The sequence below is a fragment of the Sorex araneus genome, chromosome 4 (genome assembly GCF_027595985.1).
Source record: "Sorex araneus isolate mSorAra2 chromosome 4, mSorAra2.pri, whole genome shotgun sequence".
In the NCBI taxonomy this organism is placed as follows: Eukaryota; Metazoa; Chordata; class Mammalia; order Eulipotyphla; family Soricidae; genus Sorex; species Sorex araneus.
Genome location: NC_073305.1, coordinates 36489295 through 36505889, shown reverse-complemented (window position 1 = coordinate 36505889; position 16595 = coordinate 36489295). Strand labels below are relative to the sequence as shown.

The 16595-nt window shown below is 58.6% G+C and overlaps 1 protein-coding gene and 1 non-coding gene across 2 annotated transcripts; one reads left to right on the top strand and one right to left on the bottom strand.

The window, feature by feature from the left end:
• Window positions 1–602: 602 nt before the first annotated feature.
• VILL (villin like) lies at window positions 603–12780 on the bottom strand. Its single transcript, XM_055136560.1, has 18 exons — window positions 12715–12780; window positions 12496–12569; window positions 12016–12237; window positions 9934–10042; window positions 8558–8668; window positions 8075–8274; window positions 7367–7445; window positions 7183–7281; window positions 6476–6614; window positions 6154–6254; window positions 5313–5450; window positions 5045–5203; window positions 4433–4612; window positions 3775–3920; window positions 2881–3025; window positions 1216–1398; window positions 1031–1072; window positions 603–772 (listed from the first exon to the last, which is right to left on the bottom strand). The coding sequence occupies exons 1-18, from the start codon at window positions 12778–12780 to the stop codon at window positions 743–745; spliced, it is 2223 nt and encodes a 740-aa protein (XP_054992535.1). The 3' UTR covers window positions 603–742.
• Window positions 1820–1923, top strand: LOC129404544 (U6 spliceosomal RNA). Its single transcript, XR_008629942.1, has one exon. It is a non-coding gene; the product is annotated as a U6 spliceosomal RNA (small nuclear RNA).
• Window positions 12781–16595: the final 3815 nt, after the last annotated feature.

Genomic DNA, 16595 nt, shown 5'->3' with positions numbered 1-16595 from the left:
CCAGTGGGACCCCCGGAGTGATCCAGACTTGGCAGCACATACACAAGCTTTTACTGGGGGTGGGGGGCAGGGGAGTGACCCAAAGTGACTAGGAAGTGATGGCAGAATCTCCCCTGGCACTCAGTGGGGGGTGTGTGTGTGTGTTGGGGCGGTGGGGTGGGGGATGGGATCCACGAAGATGCTGGAATGTGGGTGTCGGAAGGTGGGAGGCGGTGTTCAGAAGAAGCCGAACTGCTTTTTCTCCTGCTGCTGCCTCCACCGGGCCATGCTGTAGAATTCCTCCTTGGACTTCCCAAAGATGTCTTGGAAGTCAGAGTCTGAGAGGTAGAACTGTGGGGGAGGAGGGATGCAGAGAGGGGAGTCCTCTGAGTCCAGAAATCTGTTCCCCAGAGTTATCTCCCCTAGGCTCTGGGCTCTCCTCCCCACATCCCTGCACCGCCACCATCCAGGACACATGTCTCCCTGGAGCAGCCTGCCCACTGCCCCCTTCGGCAGGCCCCAGGCTCCTCCAGCCTGCTTCTCTGGCCTCGGGCTGGTGCTGAGCGTGGGTCGCCAGTGCCCAGTGCCTACCTCCTTGTGGGCCGGGTCCACGCCATCTGGCAGGTCCTTGGCGGCCTGGTGCATCAGCTGTTCTCGGGGCAGGCTCCCGGGCCCGGCGAGCCTGGTATCGCTGTGGTCGCAGCCGTGGCTGCCTATCTTGGAACCCAGCTCCGGCTCATTCTCTGAGCTGTCCTGGGGAGCCTTAAAGGCCGGTATGATCCAGGGGGCCTCCCTGCAATTGGTCAGCCACGTGGACAGCGGGAAGTGACCCATTTTCTGCAGAGAGAGGCCTCGGGCTGGTGTGGGGGGGCCGGACTCCCACAGGGAGGCCACACCGAATCTACCACCTTTTTCGCCCCTTTGTTGCCTCACTTTGCAGCCCCTGAGCCCACCCTCTGCTCCCAGGCCCCGGGGGAGGGGTGTGTGTGGGTGCAAACGGAGGTCCCCCCCCCTCCCACTGCTGTCATCTCACAGAGTCGGCAGGTCTTACTTCCAGGCTGCTCTCCACCACCTTCTCATAGAACTGGTTGTTCTGGGGGCAAGAACGGGGATGTGTGGGTGCAGGGGCGCCAGTGGGGCCCAGGAGAGCTTCCCGTACCCACAGGAGGGATCTCAGGCAAGGTGGAGGCCCCGTGCCCCAGATGATATTGGAGTGCAGGGCTCAGGCCCACTCACGGTCCACTTGTTGGGGTCCCAGGAGAGGAACCAGCTGGTGAAGGTGGTGGGCTCGTGACCCTGCCTGACCAGCACGATGGGGGTGGCCAGGCTCCTCCTCGCTGGATGGGTCTTCAGGTACTCCCGGCCCCAGGCCAGCGCCTCCTTTGCTTCTCTCGCTGCTGACCCGATCCACAGGAACACCTGGGCCACACAGACAGGGCCTGACGCGGGCGGAGTGCAGGGCCTGTGCGAAGCTGGCCTCTCCCTTCCACTGGGTCCATCCCGTGGTCTCAGAGCCCACTCCTTTGCTCCCATGCCAGCCGCCAGGCACATGCCCAAGCATAAGCCCACCGGGGTGTTCAACAGTGAAAATAAAATTAGACACAATTCCTCACCCTTGGGGTCGGCGAGAGAGCTCAGAGGGGTAAGGGAACATGTGGGGACCCTTTTGCATGTGGAGGCCCCAGATCAATCCCCAGAAACACATGGTCCTTCCATCGCTGCTGGGAGAAAACCCCTGAGCACCTTTAGGTGTAGCCCCCAAAACAAAAACCACCCTCCTAGGGCGCTTTTGTGTCATTGAGTGGGTAGGGCTACAGAGAGATTAAAGCATAGATCATCAGTGCTCACTTCGGCAGCACATATGCTAAAATTGGAAGGATACAGAGATTAGCCTGGCCTCTGCGCAAGGATGATACACAAATTCGTGAAGCGTCCCATATTTTTCGATAGCACAGCGGGTAGGGCGTTTGCCTTGCATGTAGCCGAACCAGGTTTGATTCCCAGCATCCCATATGGTCCCCTGAGCACCGCCAGGAGTATTCCCTGAGTGCAGAGCCAGGAATAAGACCTGAGCATCACCAGGTGTGACCCAAAAAAAAAAAAACACAACAAAACATAGATAATCAGCTGGAGAAGAATAAGTAGGAAAGAAGCAAAGTGGGGTGGTTGGGGCGGATAATGCCGTTTGAAATTAGAGTGAGGGGGAGTCTGAGACGGTGACGTTTGTAAAGGTTTGCGGGAGTGAAGGTGTGAATCCCAGGCAGGTCTGTGGGTTCTAACAGAACCAAGTAGAAGTAGAAGCCAGCAGTGCCACGCTCCAGCACGCAGGCCTGGAGTGCCAGGTCCAGCAGTGGGGACTGTGGCTGTGGGAGCACAGTGCGGGAGTGGGAGCAGCTGGGGCCACAGGTTTGGGTCATAGGGGGCTCGTGCTCTGAGGGAGTAATGACCCCAGACACCCTGTCACCATGGTGAGACCCCTCTGGCCCCAGCGCAGTCCTGTCCTAATGGTCTCCCGCCACACAGCTAGACAAGGAATGGGCAGTCACACGGAGCTGCGCACAGACAGCCACAGAGTGGCACTGTGGCCTGCCCCCAGCCCCTGCACATATCCTTCAGCCACTCGTAGCGTCCAAAGCACTATCCAGTGACAGCTGGCCACCCGGCTGCATAGCCACGACTAAAAGGCCCAAGGAGCCACACCAGGGCCTGTCACCCCCTTCACCCTGCTCTCAGAATCATACGCCACCAGACGGCACAACAGTTACAAGTACCAAATGGATCACAGTCACACCCGCATCCCGGGCACCCAGTGTCAGACACACGGTGACATCCATCATCCACAATCACACAGTCATGCAGCTTGGGCTGACAACACATGCCTGGGGGTGGCAGCCACCTCACCTCCTGCCAGGCGTCAAGCAGCATGATGCTATACTTGTCCAGATCCTCTTGTTGGAAGAACAGCACTTCCGTGAGGACCAAGCAGCCCGACTGGCTGGAGCACCCGAACAGTCGTGGCGGGAAGCTGGGATCCTCCTCTGGGAGCCTGGCCAGTGTGGGCATGAGGTGTGAAGGGTGTGGAGGCCTGGGCCTCTCCAGAGGCACGGCCCCCCCGCCCCCGACACCAGGGGCCTGAGATGCACACCCCCACAAGTTACTGGTTCTGCTCTGCGCCTCAGCGTGAGCTGCGCCAGAGATACCGCCCATTAGGCCATCGAGCCCACCCCAGCTGCAGTTCCAGCAGCCCATGAATCTTGCCCAGAGTTACTGTGACGAGGGGAAGCTCCGTGCAGAGCACAGGGCAGGAGGATGACCAGGTGCCAGCCCTGTTCAGAGCTGCAAGCCCAAAAGGGGAGAAGGGAAGGAAGGCTGAGAGAGAGGAGAGCAGAGCATGGAGGTTTGTGACTGTGCTCTCTCTCTCTCTCTCTCTCTCTCTCTCTCTCTCTCTCTCTCTCTCTCTCTCTCTCTCTCTCACACACACACACACACACACACACACACATACACGGCTATACCCCTCAGGATTGTGGGGCTGGAGAAAGGCACTTTGCTCTTCTGCCTTTTGCCAGGGGGACAGTCCAGGAGGGGGACAAGGCCAGGAGCACCTCCTGCCAGCAGAGGGCACCCGTGCCCTGTGTTCCCCATTGTCTCCCCATCCAGGTTTCCCAGCTGGTGTTTCCCGGAGGCCTGGGCCAGGTTCCTGCTGTGGGACTCCCACCCCACCCCACCCCCGTGAGTCTCCCTCTGGGCCTCAGTGTCCTCCTCAGCATGAGAAGAGCCTGCCCCAGCTCTCACCTCTTGTTCCTGGGGTACGGGGCACAGCCTCCCAGGACCTCCCAGAAGTGGGGAGGCTCTTGACCCTCCAGCACCATTTCCTGTTTCTTCTCCGAGATGGTAGAGGCCACCCTCCGCGCCATCATACGCTGGTCACCGTGACAGCCCTGGCAAGCAGAGGGACTTGGGTCAGGCCCGTCACCATGGGGAGGGTCTTCAGCCTTCTGCCCACAGGTGGGGGGACACTGACTCGCTGGAGGCCCAAGACAACGTTCTCCTCTCCCTCCCACTTCCAGCTTCCCGAGGCCCTCTCTGGACCAGGCCAAGGTGGGGCGGGTGTGCCGCGCTGGTGTGGGTCATTCACTCATGATTTATGCTGGGAGCAGAGAACCCTCTGGCAAAGTGAACTAGGCTTCCCCCTTTCCCCAAAGGGCATGGGAAGGGTCAGCTTCTGCTTGAGGCAGGAGGGAGGGGAGCGGCCTGGACTTGGCCGGGCTCAGGCCTGTGGACTCCCACACCCCCGTCATTGTGGCGCCCTCAGGTTCCACTGGGCCTCCTCCTGCCTCTCCTGGCCTACCTGGGTCTGGATGTGGCCTGCCTCCCGTGGCGTGGCCCCCACTACCCCCCTCATGTGGCCCGCAGCCTGCGGTGGGTGTCGGTGGCTCAGCGTCGGGGGTACCTTCCCAAACCAGAGGTAGCAGGTGCCCGGCGTGAGGAGCAGGAAGATGTCATCAGAGTGAAGTGCTGAGGCGCGGGCTGGCACCTCCACAGTCTTGGTGTTGTGGTATTCGGTGCCTTGGATACGGAGGAGGCGGATGACAGCTGGCCATTGCCCCTTTCCAGTGAGTGCGGGGTTCTTCTGCAAGAGGATCATAACTTGGTGCTCCCGAGGGGTGGACCGGCTGTCCCTGTCTCAGTGGAGAGTCAGCTGCCAGGGGGCACAGAGCTCTCTCCAGGAAGCCTCCACTGTTGTTTTTTGGGTCTCTTGGGTGAAGAGTGCGAGGAGTCCCCCCGTCTGAAATAAGCCCTTTCTAAATGGGTCCCTCGCCCTCAACTCTGAGGGGGTCAGGGCCTGGCTCCCCAGAGCCTGGGGAATGAAAAGAGCAGCTTGGCCGGTTTGACCGTGCCAGGCTGAGGTTCTTCATGGATGCCCCTGGCTCTGGGGACAAAAGGACTAAACCCAGGCAGGAGTGCCAGGGCTGGGGCAAGTACCAGGAATGCGGGGAGTTGTCCGCTGAGTCCAGGGCGCAGCTCAGGGAGGAGCTGGGGGAGTGCACCGGCTCATACTTACCTGGAAAATGGCCAGGCGGCCCTTGAAGATGGCCAGGAAGTGGGGGGGCTCACTGCCCATGGTCACGTGCACCTGCACCAGAGCCCTGTGGTACTGGATGTCCAGCTCCTCGGTGTGGCTCTTCAGGGCCATGATCTTCTGCGCATCGACATGAAGGCCCTGCAGGCAGTTGGGGGGGAAGGCCTGGTACAGAGCTTTGGGACCACCCTCAGGGCCCCAGCTTTGGGGTCTTCAGGAAGCCATCCCTGCCCTGCTCGGGCCAGCGCACCTTCCACAGGTAGAGAACATGCTGATCGTAGCTCATCCTCTGGTAGGTGTAGAGGACCAGGTAGCAGTTGTCTGCATGCAGCTGTCCGTGACACCTGGGGTCCATGGGCTGCCGGCCGTGGTGTTGTATGCACCACACCTGAGGGCAAGGGTTCGAGAGCACGGGGGCTCCTCCAGATGAACAGGCCGGAAAACACCCCTTGCTCAGCACCCTGACCAGCCTTTGCACTGGACTCTAGCAAACGTCTGCAGGTGACTGTCCTCCATGCCCCCGCCCCCTAGCACACACGGGGAGCCTGCCCTGATGAACAGGGGATGGAGCCCTGAGCCCTGGCACGTTGCTGCCCCAGACGGATGCCAGCTGCGAGGCCTGGTGAGAGGCAGGTCCTGGCTTAGCTTCAGCCTGGGCCGGCAGAAGCAAGGGCTCAGGTTCTTGGAAAAGTTCCCTCTTTTCAAGGATCACTTAAGAACAAAGGCTGTTTACACAGGAAAACACTTCCTCACACTTGGTGTGATCTACCATTCTCCGAGGGTAGAGCACTGAGCAAGGGCTGGTCAAATTTGGTCACACCTCAGAACAGCCCTGAGTTGGCTGGGGGACCTGAGCTACCCCCACCCACACACCCCTAACCGGGGCACCAGGAAGCCGGCCTGGCTGTTGTCCTGGCACACACGGAGCCCCACAGTAATGGTGAATGATGGTGTGGCCAGCTGTGACATGCAGGAGGAATGGTCAGGACATACACGAGCTCACACAGACGTCCACGACATACCCCGTACGGACATGCACCCGGGCAACATCGTCCACCTGCACACAAAGCCCACCCCGAAGTGCCCCTCACCTCCACCTTTCCTGAGCCAGAGTCCACCATGCGGAACTGGGCTGCAAGCTCAGAACAGCGCGGCGGCTTTTTCATGTTCATCTTGACTGGATTCCGTTGACCTGAGTGGGAGTGTGTGTGCGCGGCAGGGTGGCTGGGTGTCACAGGAACCTCCTGCCCAGTCTCCTTCCCTGTTGGGACCAGGGTTGCTCCAGCGCACTCAGGAGTCTCCAGGAGGCCCCAGGTGCTGCCCAACCCCATCAGGAGGCCCCGCCCACCAACAGGCCCCGCCCCGTCCAGGACCTGGCCCCGCCCCACTAGAGGCCCCGCCCCCTGCACTCACCCCTCTCATTTTGGTTTCTATTCTCTAGCGGCACTTTGTTCCAGGTTTGGAAGAGCTGCTGGAACTCAATGGACTCGGCCCCCTCGTTCACCACCTCCACGTTAGTGTAGGTCGGGTAGCCCTTGGCCTGGATGAAGTCCTGGGGCCCAGGCTCGTCAGGCGTGAAGCTGCAGGGCTCACAATCCTCGCCCCACCCAGGAAACCTCCCGCTTACCCAACAGGGGCTTGAGCACCGTTAATTAAGTGAGATCATGACCCAGTTATCATTTCTCTGTCATCACTGACTTCTCGGGGTCCCAGTGGGCAGGCAGGACTGGGACTGGGAGGTCTCAGGCAGGGCTGGCTGAGCAACCCTTCCCCGCCACCGCAAACAGAGAGAGCTCTGTCACCGCCCCCCTTATAAAGGAGAGGACACCCAGTGCCACTGGCTCCTCAGACCTCAAAGAGTCCCTTTCTTGTGCCCTTTGGTCTTCCTGTCTGGGCTCCTCGGGCAGGCCACAGCCCCGCTCCTCCCGTAAGGACGGTGCTGTTTCCAGCCTCAGACCCCAGAACAGGGTCACAACCCCCTCCTGCATCAGACAGGAGTGCCAGGGCCAGACCATCACCCCATCTCGCCCCCGGGACGCAATGCTTCCTGCTTACTCTCCAGGGAGGCCCCAGGGAGGGGCTGCCTCTCCCTGCATACCAGGGTGGACCCCAGAGCTCACCAGAGCCCGGCTGAAGGCAGCCGTTTTCTCCAGCAGACTGGAGCGGCGACCCTGCCACACGTAGATCCTGAAGCCCCCCTGGTCCAGGAGATAGCACTTCTGGAGGCAGAGGCAGGGCTGCTCAGTGGGTGGTACAGTCCCCACCAGGCCTTGAGCTGGGGCACTGGGGTAGCGTCTGCCTCACCTCCTCCTGCAGCAGGTCTCGGGTCAGTGGGCAGGCTGCCCGCTCCTGGACCACCAGGTTCTCATCTTTCTTGTAGACACTGGGGGAAAGGCATCCAGAGGGGGGCAGCTCAGCCCCTCCCTGGTCTGGCTCCCCCACTCCCTGCCTCAGAGAGGCAGAAGGCACAGGGGCTGGGGCCCTCAGCTGAGGTCATGACCTCCCAGCAACCTCCTTGAGGAGACCTGGGCAACTCCCTGGCCCTCTCGGGACTCCTGAGCCAGGTCTTCACTGTATCACTGTCATCCCGTTGCTCATCGATTTGCTCGAGTGGGCACCAGTAATGTCTCCATTCTTTTGAGACTTGTTTTTACTGTCTTTGGCATATCGAATACACCACAGGTAGCTTGCCAGGCTCTGCCGTGTGGGCGGGATACTCTTGGTAGCTTGACGGGCTCTCCGAGACGGGCGGAGGAATCGAACCCAGGTTGGCTGCGTGCAAGGTAAATGCCCTACCGCTGTGCTACGGGTTTCTCTGCGAAGCAGGCGTGCAAGAGACAAGAGATGAAGCCTGGGGCCAGCCTGGGGCCAGCCCCCCCAGATGGCCCACCCTAGAAACCCAGGCCTTCTCTGGAGGGCTGTGGAGACTGTGTTGAGCACAGCAAGGCCAGAGCTCGGGCCATGTCTGTCCCGCTCCCACCCCCACCCCACCCATCTCCACAGGCTGCTCACTAGTAGAGGTGGACATTGGCCTTCTGCATCTCGGTAATCCCCTTGGCGGGTGGGGCAGCACGCAAGCCGCCGACTCGGCAGCCCAGCACAGCCCTCATGATCTTCATGAGCTCGGGGGCTTTGCTCTCGTTGTCGACCACACCAATCTGAGAAGGGCCTCCTTGCTCCCTGTCCTGGAGGCTGCAGGCCAGCACCAGTCCCTGTGGGTGACACCTGGCAGTCAGCACCCCCAGCACGGGCCCTCCAGCTCAGACAGTCCAGCCCAGATCCTTCCTCTCTCTGCTCAGCTCCCAGGGGGCAGGGGAGGTGTCCCCTTGTCCTGCGCTTGTATCTAGGGGTACAACCAGCGCAGGGTGGAGACTCAGGGGCACCAGGTGGGAGCTTATCAGGTGGTGGCAGATCCAAACCCGCTTCTTGGGTGGCAGAAGACAAGCACCTAGAAGTCCCCCCACCCCGCTTGGTTCCTGGGGGATAGGTACTGACCCGTAACTTCTCCGAAGTGCTGGCGTTGGGTCCGTTCCATTGGATCATCATCTCACCCAGGTCCAGCAGGAAGATGCCATTCTTATTAAGGTTGTTCCAGGACAGCGCCACCTACCAGGACAGGGCGGGAGACAGGGCCAGGCTGCAGCCGCCAGGTGGAAGCAGGTGTCCAGGCCTGTCCCAGTTCCTGGGAGCATCATTGGCGGGTCACTTGTGACTATGCAGTTGTGTGCAGCCGGGGCACATGTCTAGGCAGGACACCCTAGTGGTGGCATGCATCTATCTGTATGGCCCCGTGCAGGTCCCTGCAGGCTTGGTATGCGTGACAGGCTGCCACTTTCACTCCAGAACCCTGTAGCATGCAGACACACAAGCCTGGACTGTCACGGCAATCCTCACCTCCCTGGTGTACAAGTGTGTGTGCACGTACTTGGACACAGTCAATGTGAACATGTGTATGTGTGAATTCGTGGAGGACCTTGTGCGCCTATGGATAAACGGACACTTTGGAGGGGAGAAGTAGGACTCTGAGGAATGGCGCCAGGGTATGGGGTGATTTTCAGGTCTCTGAAATGACCAGGGAGGATGGCTACAGAAATCTGTGGGTGCTGGTGAGGTGACTAAGGTTGGGTGGGATTGCCTGTGAGCCACAGGGTGGCCATGTACCAGGGAGCCAGTGATATGCCACCATTCACACCATGGAAATCAAATGATTATGTGTCCCTTCCAGCATGTTCCTGCCAGACAGCAGTGTCTCTTCTTTCTCTTTTTTTTTTGGGTCAAATCAGGTGATGCACAGGGGTTACTCCTGGCTTTGCACTCAGGAATTACTCCTGGCGGTGCTCATGGGACCATATGGGATGCTGGGAATTGAATCCTGGTTGGTTCCGTGCAAGGCAAACACCCTACGTGCTATGCTATCGCTCCAGCCCCACTGGATGTCTTTTTCTAACATGTTTCCCCCCCTTCCTGAGAGAGGGAAGCAGAAGCCTCTCTTCTAACTGCCCATGGGCACCCATGGTGGTGGGGGTTCCTGACAGTGAGAGACAGTGCATGTGCCCATGGCGGGGAGGAGTGACAAGGTGTGAGGGGGAGGGTATACCCCACTCAGGCTCCCTCCCACTGAGCTTCTGACAAGGATCATGCAGGTACACCCCCATAACGACCCCTCCCCAAGCTCTGAAGGTGCCCCTGAGACAGGAGGAGGAAAGTAGGTGAGGGAGGAGGGGCAAGCAAGGGGCTGCTAGCCCGGCTCTGCCTTCCCAAGAAAGGTGCTCAGGGCCTGAGCCACAGGCCAGCACCACCCCCCTCCCCCACATCTGCCCCTGGTGCTGTCACGCATCGTGCATGTGTGCAGCCATCACGGCGCTCCTCACCTCCCTGGCAGACACGTGCGTCTTCCCGCTGACGTGCAGCAGCCGCTGGGTGCTGTACCTGTGACTCTCTGCGTGGCTGGCGGCAGCAGTGAAGCCTTCTTTCCTGTAGCTGAGGAGGGATGGGGTCCCAGCTAAGTCCACGCCCTGAAGGGAGGCAGGCCAGGAGGGGAGCAGGTGCAGGCGCACGGGGGACCGGCTGTGTCCAGTGAATAGCTGGAGGTAAAGCCCTGTAGCCTGCACCCAGCCCACATGTGAAAGTGGGCGTGGCCACTTTGTCTGAGTGCAGGTGTGTGGACACATTCGGGTACATGTGGTTCTTCTGTTCACCCCTGGGAAAAAGCAGGAAATGCACACGTGCCAGGGAGACACGCGTTTCCTGAACACCAGCAGCACTGGTGGGTCTATTCATCCCCGTGAGCACAGAGGGGACCCATGGAATTTGGGAAGCAGCAAGTACCTGCACAGGTGAACATGAATAGTCACGAATATGGGGTGGTGTGTTTTTCGCAGGTGGGTACATGTGTTTGTATCTACACTATGTTACTATGTTCATAAGTGCATGCATTATTCGGCTGAATGTGACAGAAATAGCCGATATTTAGCAAGTCCTATGGCTTTACTTAGATACGTTGCAGTGATTAAAAAGGGAGGCCAGAGACATAGTACAGTGGGTAAGGCGCCTTGCCTTGCACATGGCCAACCTGGGTTCAACCTCCAGCACCCCAAATAACCCTCTGAACATGACCAGGAGTGAGCCCTAAATGCAGAACCAGAGTAAGCCCTGAGCACTGGCGGGTGTGGACAAAAACACCCAAACCAAGAAAGTACCCGCAGGGGCTGGAGCGATAGCTCAGCGGGGAGGGCGTTTGCCTTGCACGAGGCGGACCCGGGTTCGAGTCCCAGCATCCCATATGGTCTCCTGAGCTCAGCCAGGGTAATTCCTGAGTGCAGAGCCAGGAGTGACCCCTGTGCATCGCCGGGTGTGACCCAAAAGCAAAAAAAAAAAAAAACCAAGAAAGTACCCGCAGAAGCCAGGGATGAGGCTCAAGTGGTCTCAGAGCACAGGCCGTGTGTGTGTGTGTGTGTGTGTGTGTGTGTGTGTGTGTGTGTGTGAGAGAGAGAGAGAGAGAGAGAGAGAGAGAGAGAGAGAGAGAGAGAGAGAGAGAGAACGAGAGAGAGAGAGGGGAGAGAGAGAGAGAGAGAGAGAGAGAGAGAGAGAGAGAGAGAGAGAGAGAGAGAGAGAGAGAGAGAGAGAGAGAGAGACCTGAGATGAATCCTGGGTACCACCTGGTCTCCCAGGTGGAGAACCACAGTGAGAGGACCCCCCTCCCCCAGCCTCCTGAGAAATCCCGTGGAGATATCTCAAAATAAACAAAAACATTGCTGACCATTCCTGGATGGATATTCTTTGTGAAAGCCGCAAATAAATAAAAAAAATATTTTGAAAAACATTTCCATACAAAACCTTGGGTATACATGTTAATAACATTTGTCCCTGAACAGGTGGAAGCAGGAAGGATACAATGTGCTTTAAGTAGTGGACAGAAAAGCTACAACGTATCCAGACCATACCAGTGGAATGTGACGGGGAAGTCAGAGAAAATGAAACATGCTACCATAAGGCCTGGATCTCCAACACTCCATGCCCCCAGAGAGGCAAGCCACTCACAAAGGGTGACAGCAGGTCACTCCCAGACATGAAGTGGTCAGGACAGTAGCTCCCCACGAGGCAGGGAGGAGGAGAAGACACAGCAGAAGCACAGAAGGCTACAGCTGGGGGGTGAGGGAAAGGTTAGAAAATTATGGTGATAATCAGGACTCGGCAATAGTATAGTGAGGCGCTTGCCTTGCATCCGGACAACTCAGATTTGGTCCCCAGCACCTCACAGGGTTCCCTGAACACAGGAGTGAGCCCTGAGCACCAATGGGGGTGGCTCCTCCCAACCAAAAAATAAATAAAATGAAATAACTTTGTGGTGTTGGTCTCACAAGTCTATGAAAAAAGGAAAAAAAAAAGCCGCCCCACATCTCAGGGGAGGGGACGACGGCCCCCCCAGGTGGCTCGGGCAGCCCTGCACTCACAGGATCCCATTGCGGAAGTAGCTGCGGAAGCAGTCAGACTCGTGGCCCTGCACTTCGCGGTGTTGCACCAGGCTTTTCCAGACGGTGGCCCGGGAAAACGTGGCCAGGTGCTGCAGGAAGGCTTCGGCTGCGACCTGCGCCTTGGCGTCGGTGTTCCTCCCGATCCAGCAGTGCAGGTCGATGCGGCACGCCCCCTGCTGGGCCGTCAGGCTCTGGAGGACGAAGGGCCCAGGTTGTTGGACATTGGCGGGGCAGGGGGTAGGGGGATGGGGGTGTGGTGGGCCTGAGGTCCAAGGTGGAGGGGGTACTTAGGGCGAGGGCCAGGTGGTGACAGAGGTCAGAGATGGAGAAGATAAGGGTATCGGAGTGGGTGGGATGTGATCCCAGGGACCGCCCCGCCCCTCCTCGAAGCTTCTGGGTGGCAAAACTGAGTCTGCAGCCTCTGACAGTGACTGGGCAGGGACCCCCCAGGGACTCACGTGGAGGATGATGTAACAGTGTTCTTCGAAGAAGCTCCCATAAGCCCTCCTGGGGACTGGCACCATCTCCAGGTTCTGGGCAAGAAAAGGGACCTGTGGCAACTCCAGAAATTCCCCACTCCCCCAAGCCACGAGGGGCAGGTGGGGTGCTGGAGGGAGCCCCAAGTGAAGGGGCGGGTGCGCCTTGTCTCCAGATGACACCGCCCATCTGTCCCTTTACCTCAATGACCCATATGTGGAGGTTCCTCTTGTTCTCCATGGCTGGAATGTACTTTCTGAAGTCCATCCTGGGCCGGCTGGGTGGGAGGGAGAAAACAAGAGGCAGAGTTGGCAGACCCAACAGTGGGGCTCGGGGCTCCTGGCAAGGCCTCTCCGCTCTGACAGGTCCCCTGGCCTCCCTCTTCAGGCAGCTCCCTGCTCTGGCCCCCGGGGGCCTCCCTCCCTCCTCTAGACCCCCAGACTCGCCACCTTCCCTGGGGTATCCCCCCTTGCCGACCACCTTCTCCCCTCTATCTGGCAGGGGCAGGGTGGGCCTGGGGGAGGGGGCAGCAGGTGCTGCCTGCACACCGTGAGGTACCTCCTGCCCGTGTCTGCCAGGTGGGGGCCAGAGACCAGTGTCCTCGCAGGCGCACAAATGACAAACTACAGACTCTGCCCTGCCTCCCCCAGGCCTGTGTGGCTCTGGCCTGCTCGCCCCAGGGAGCTGCTTACTGCACCCTCAATCCTGCAGCCTCTCAGACCCATGGACTATGGTCCCCAAACTCTACACCTCTGGGTCAGAGCAGCCCATACCCTCCCTCCTAGGTCCCAGAGACCCAGCGGCCCCGTGTACCTGCTGGAAAGTGCTGGAAGCTTTGCCTGTGTGAGCAGCGCGACTGGCGGGAACCAGGCTCTGTCCTTGCTCCCCCACCTCTGTAACTGGCCCCTCCCTCTCCTCCCCTGTCCTCTGCACCCCTTTTGCAACTTGTTTCTCCCCTTCCGTAACTTGTTTCCTCCCCTTCCTCTCCTGCCCAGCGGGATACATCCGGTCCCTCGGCTAGCCCTGACCTTGAGTGGGTGAACACAGGCCATCGGCTCTCTGAGAGACCACCTCCACCCCCTCTCCGGAGACCCTCTCAGCTGGTCTGGCAGCCCCTCCCTGTGGAAGAGTGGACAGAGAGTAGGGGTGGCAGGCCCGAGCTGGGCCAAATGTGGGGTGGGGTACCCAGTGACACCTCTGATTGCTGTTCCTAGGGAGGCTCCCAGCAAACTCGTTACTGTGTTTTGTGGTGCTGGGCTGGAGGAAGGGGATCAAGGCTGTGGGGCGGAAGTAGCCGGGCTCTGAGAGATCCAGGTCACTTCAGGGGGGTGCAGGAAGGTGGCTAGGCTGTTCTCCACCTTGTCCCACTCTGGGTGGCTGGCCCATGGTGTGTGTGTGTGTGTGTGTGTGTGTGTGTGTGTGTGTGTGTGTGTGTGTGTGTGTGTCCATCTCTGTTCTCCATCTTGTCCCATTCTGGGTGGCTGGCCCATGTGGCACGGGTGTGTGTGTGTGTCCACTCCAGGGAGCTGTGATACCCTGTGGGAGAGGCCTCGGGGGCCTTCAGGAGTCAGCCCCCTCCCACCCGCTGCTCCTCTTTCCTGACTGAGGGGGTGCAGGAACAATCTCCTAACTCAGGGGTAAGGAAACTGTCTCCTGACTGAGGAGTATGGAGACAGTGTCCTGAGAGTGAGGCAGTGCTAGAAAACAATCTCCTGGCTGAGGGGTACGGAGACAGTCTCCTGACTGAGGGGTGTGGAAAATCTCTAGACTGTGAGAGGGTGCTGGGAAGTCTTCCAGAAACTCCAGGGTCACCAGGAACTCTTCCTCAGGCCACAGCTCAGTGCAGCCTGGTCTGTGGTGTGGGCAACCCCTTTGCTGCAGAGTTCCCCCCGTGCCGACCCTTCCTGCAGGGCTCTCGCACAGGGGTGAGGAGGACTCCAGAAAAATCTGGATCCTTATGTGTGCGGAGAAGTGATCGCAGAAGAGCATGTGGGAAGGAGCCCTCGGCGGTGCCTGCGTATCTGAGACCCAGGCCCTGTCCATTCCTGTGGTGACGGCCCATTCAGCTCCACTCACGTACCCTGCTACTTCCTGTCCCCTTTCGTGCCCAACCCAATTTCCCACTTTCTCGTCTCCGATTCTTCCCTAGTGTATACTAGCTACTCTGTTCCATGTTCCCTGGAGATGGCTCTTTCCAAGTCCCCACACTTCCTAAGCTGCTGGTCTATTCTGTCTTCATCCCACCCTCATCTTCACCACCCAACGACCCCCCTGCTCCCACAGCCCGAGTTTTCTCCCCAGCTCACCAGCCAGCCCTGGTCTCCTCTGGGGCCTCAGAAAGGCAACAGATGCACCCTCAGATTTGCCTCTCTCTGTGGTTTTCTTCACACAGATCAGGCCAGTGGCAGAGGTAGAACACTTGCATAGAATGTATGAGGACCTGGGTTCCATCCCTTGCACTGTGAAAAAAAAACAAAACGACTCCCCACAACCCCTCAAACCAAACTCTGCCACATCCAGGTCAGCTCACAGAAACATGGAAACTTGTGATTTCCACCCCAGCCTCCCTCCTGTTCGGCCACTTCTTTTTTATTTTATTTTTATTTTAATTTTTTAATTTTTATTGAATCACTGTGAGATAGTTACAAGCTTTCATGTTTGGGTTACAATCACACAATGACCAAACACCCATCCCTCCACCAGTGCACATTTCCCACCACCAATATCCCCGATATACCCCCCCTTCCCCACTCTACCCCTGCCTCCATGGCAGATAATATTCCTCATATTCCTCTCTACTTTTGGGCATTATGACTTGTAACACAGACACTGAGAGGTCATCATGTTTGGTCCATTATCTACTTTCGGCATGCATCTACCATCCCAACTGGTTCCTCCAGCCATCATTTTCTTAGTGATCCCTTCTCTATTCCATCTGTCTTCTCCCCTCCACTCACGAAGCAGTCTTCCAGCTATGGGACAATCCCCCTGGCCCTTGTATCTACAGTCCTTGGGTGTCAGCCTCGTGTGATGTTATTCTATACTCCACAAATGAGTGCAGTCCTTCGGTGTCTCTCCCTCTCTTTCTGACTCATTTCACTTAGCATGATACTCTCCATGTCTGTCCATTGTTTGGCTACTTCTCTCCTGACCTGTCTGTCCATCCCTGGCATCCCGTCAGGCTTTCTAAGTCCCACTCCTCTAAGGCTGCTGCAGAAATGACAGACTGCCCCCTGCCTCCCCACGGGCTCTAAAATCAGAGCCATCCTGTCCTCCTCCCTCCCCACACAGGGCCACCACCTGCTCTGCTCTGGGAACCAGACTCCCACCATTGGCAGCCCTGGACCTCTCCTGCACAGTGGCCGCAGATCCATTTCCAGGGGATGGGAAATTAGTTCCAACTGCTACGCCCCGCCCTACCCCCCCGCCACACCTTAAAAACCCCAGTGACCTGTTCCCCTCTGGTCCCATCTCTCATCCCTCTCCCCCTTGCTCACCACGCACGTTGAGTGACAAGATTAATTTTGTCCAGAGGTTAGTGCTCGCCTTGCACGAGGCAGACCTGGTGCTCCCTCCCCAGGGCCAGCACCACTGCTCTCCCGAGCCCTGCCAGGAGTGACCCTGAGCACAGAGCTGGAGTCAGCTCTGAACACGACTGGCTGTGCCCCCCAAACAAACAACCAAAGATTTGCTGTGTTCCTTAGACTCACTAAGCCCACTCCAGCCTCTGGACCTTTGCACCTGGGGATCTCCTCTTTCTGGAACCCCTCGTCCCCAGCCCCCCCCCCCACCAGATTCTTTTCTGCCTTTAAGTGTCAATCATAAAAGCTTCACCCTGGAGGGATTTTCCTGGTCCTCACTGCTTCTCTCAGCACTTACCCCTCCCCCAGGAACCCGGGCCCTGGGCAGAGTCCCCCGGGCCCAAGGCCTTGCTCACCACTCTGTGGCCTGTGTCAAACACTGGGTGGGGCATGGCAGGTGCCCAACAGTTACTGGGGGACATGCTCCAGTGGCCTGCACCCATCTGAGGGAGTGTAGTTGGCCCTTTCACTAGGCTCACTGGCTGAGTGATTGGAGCCTTT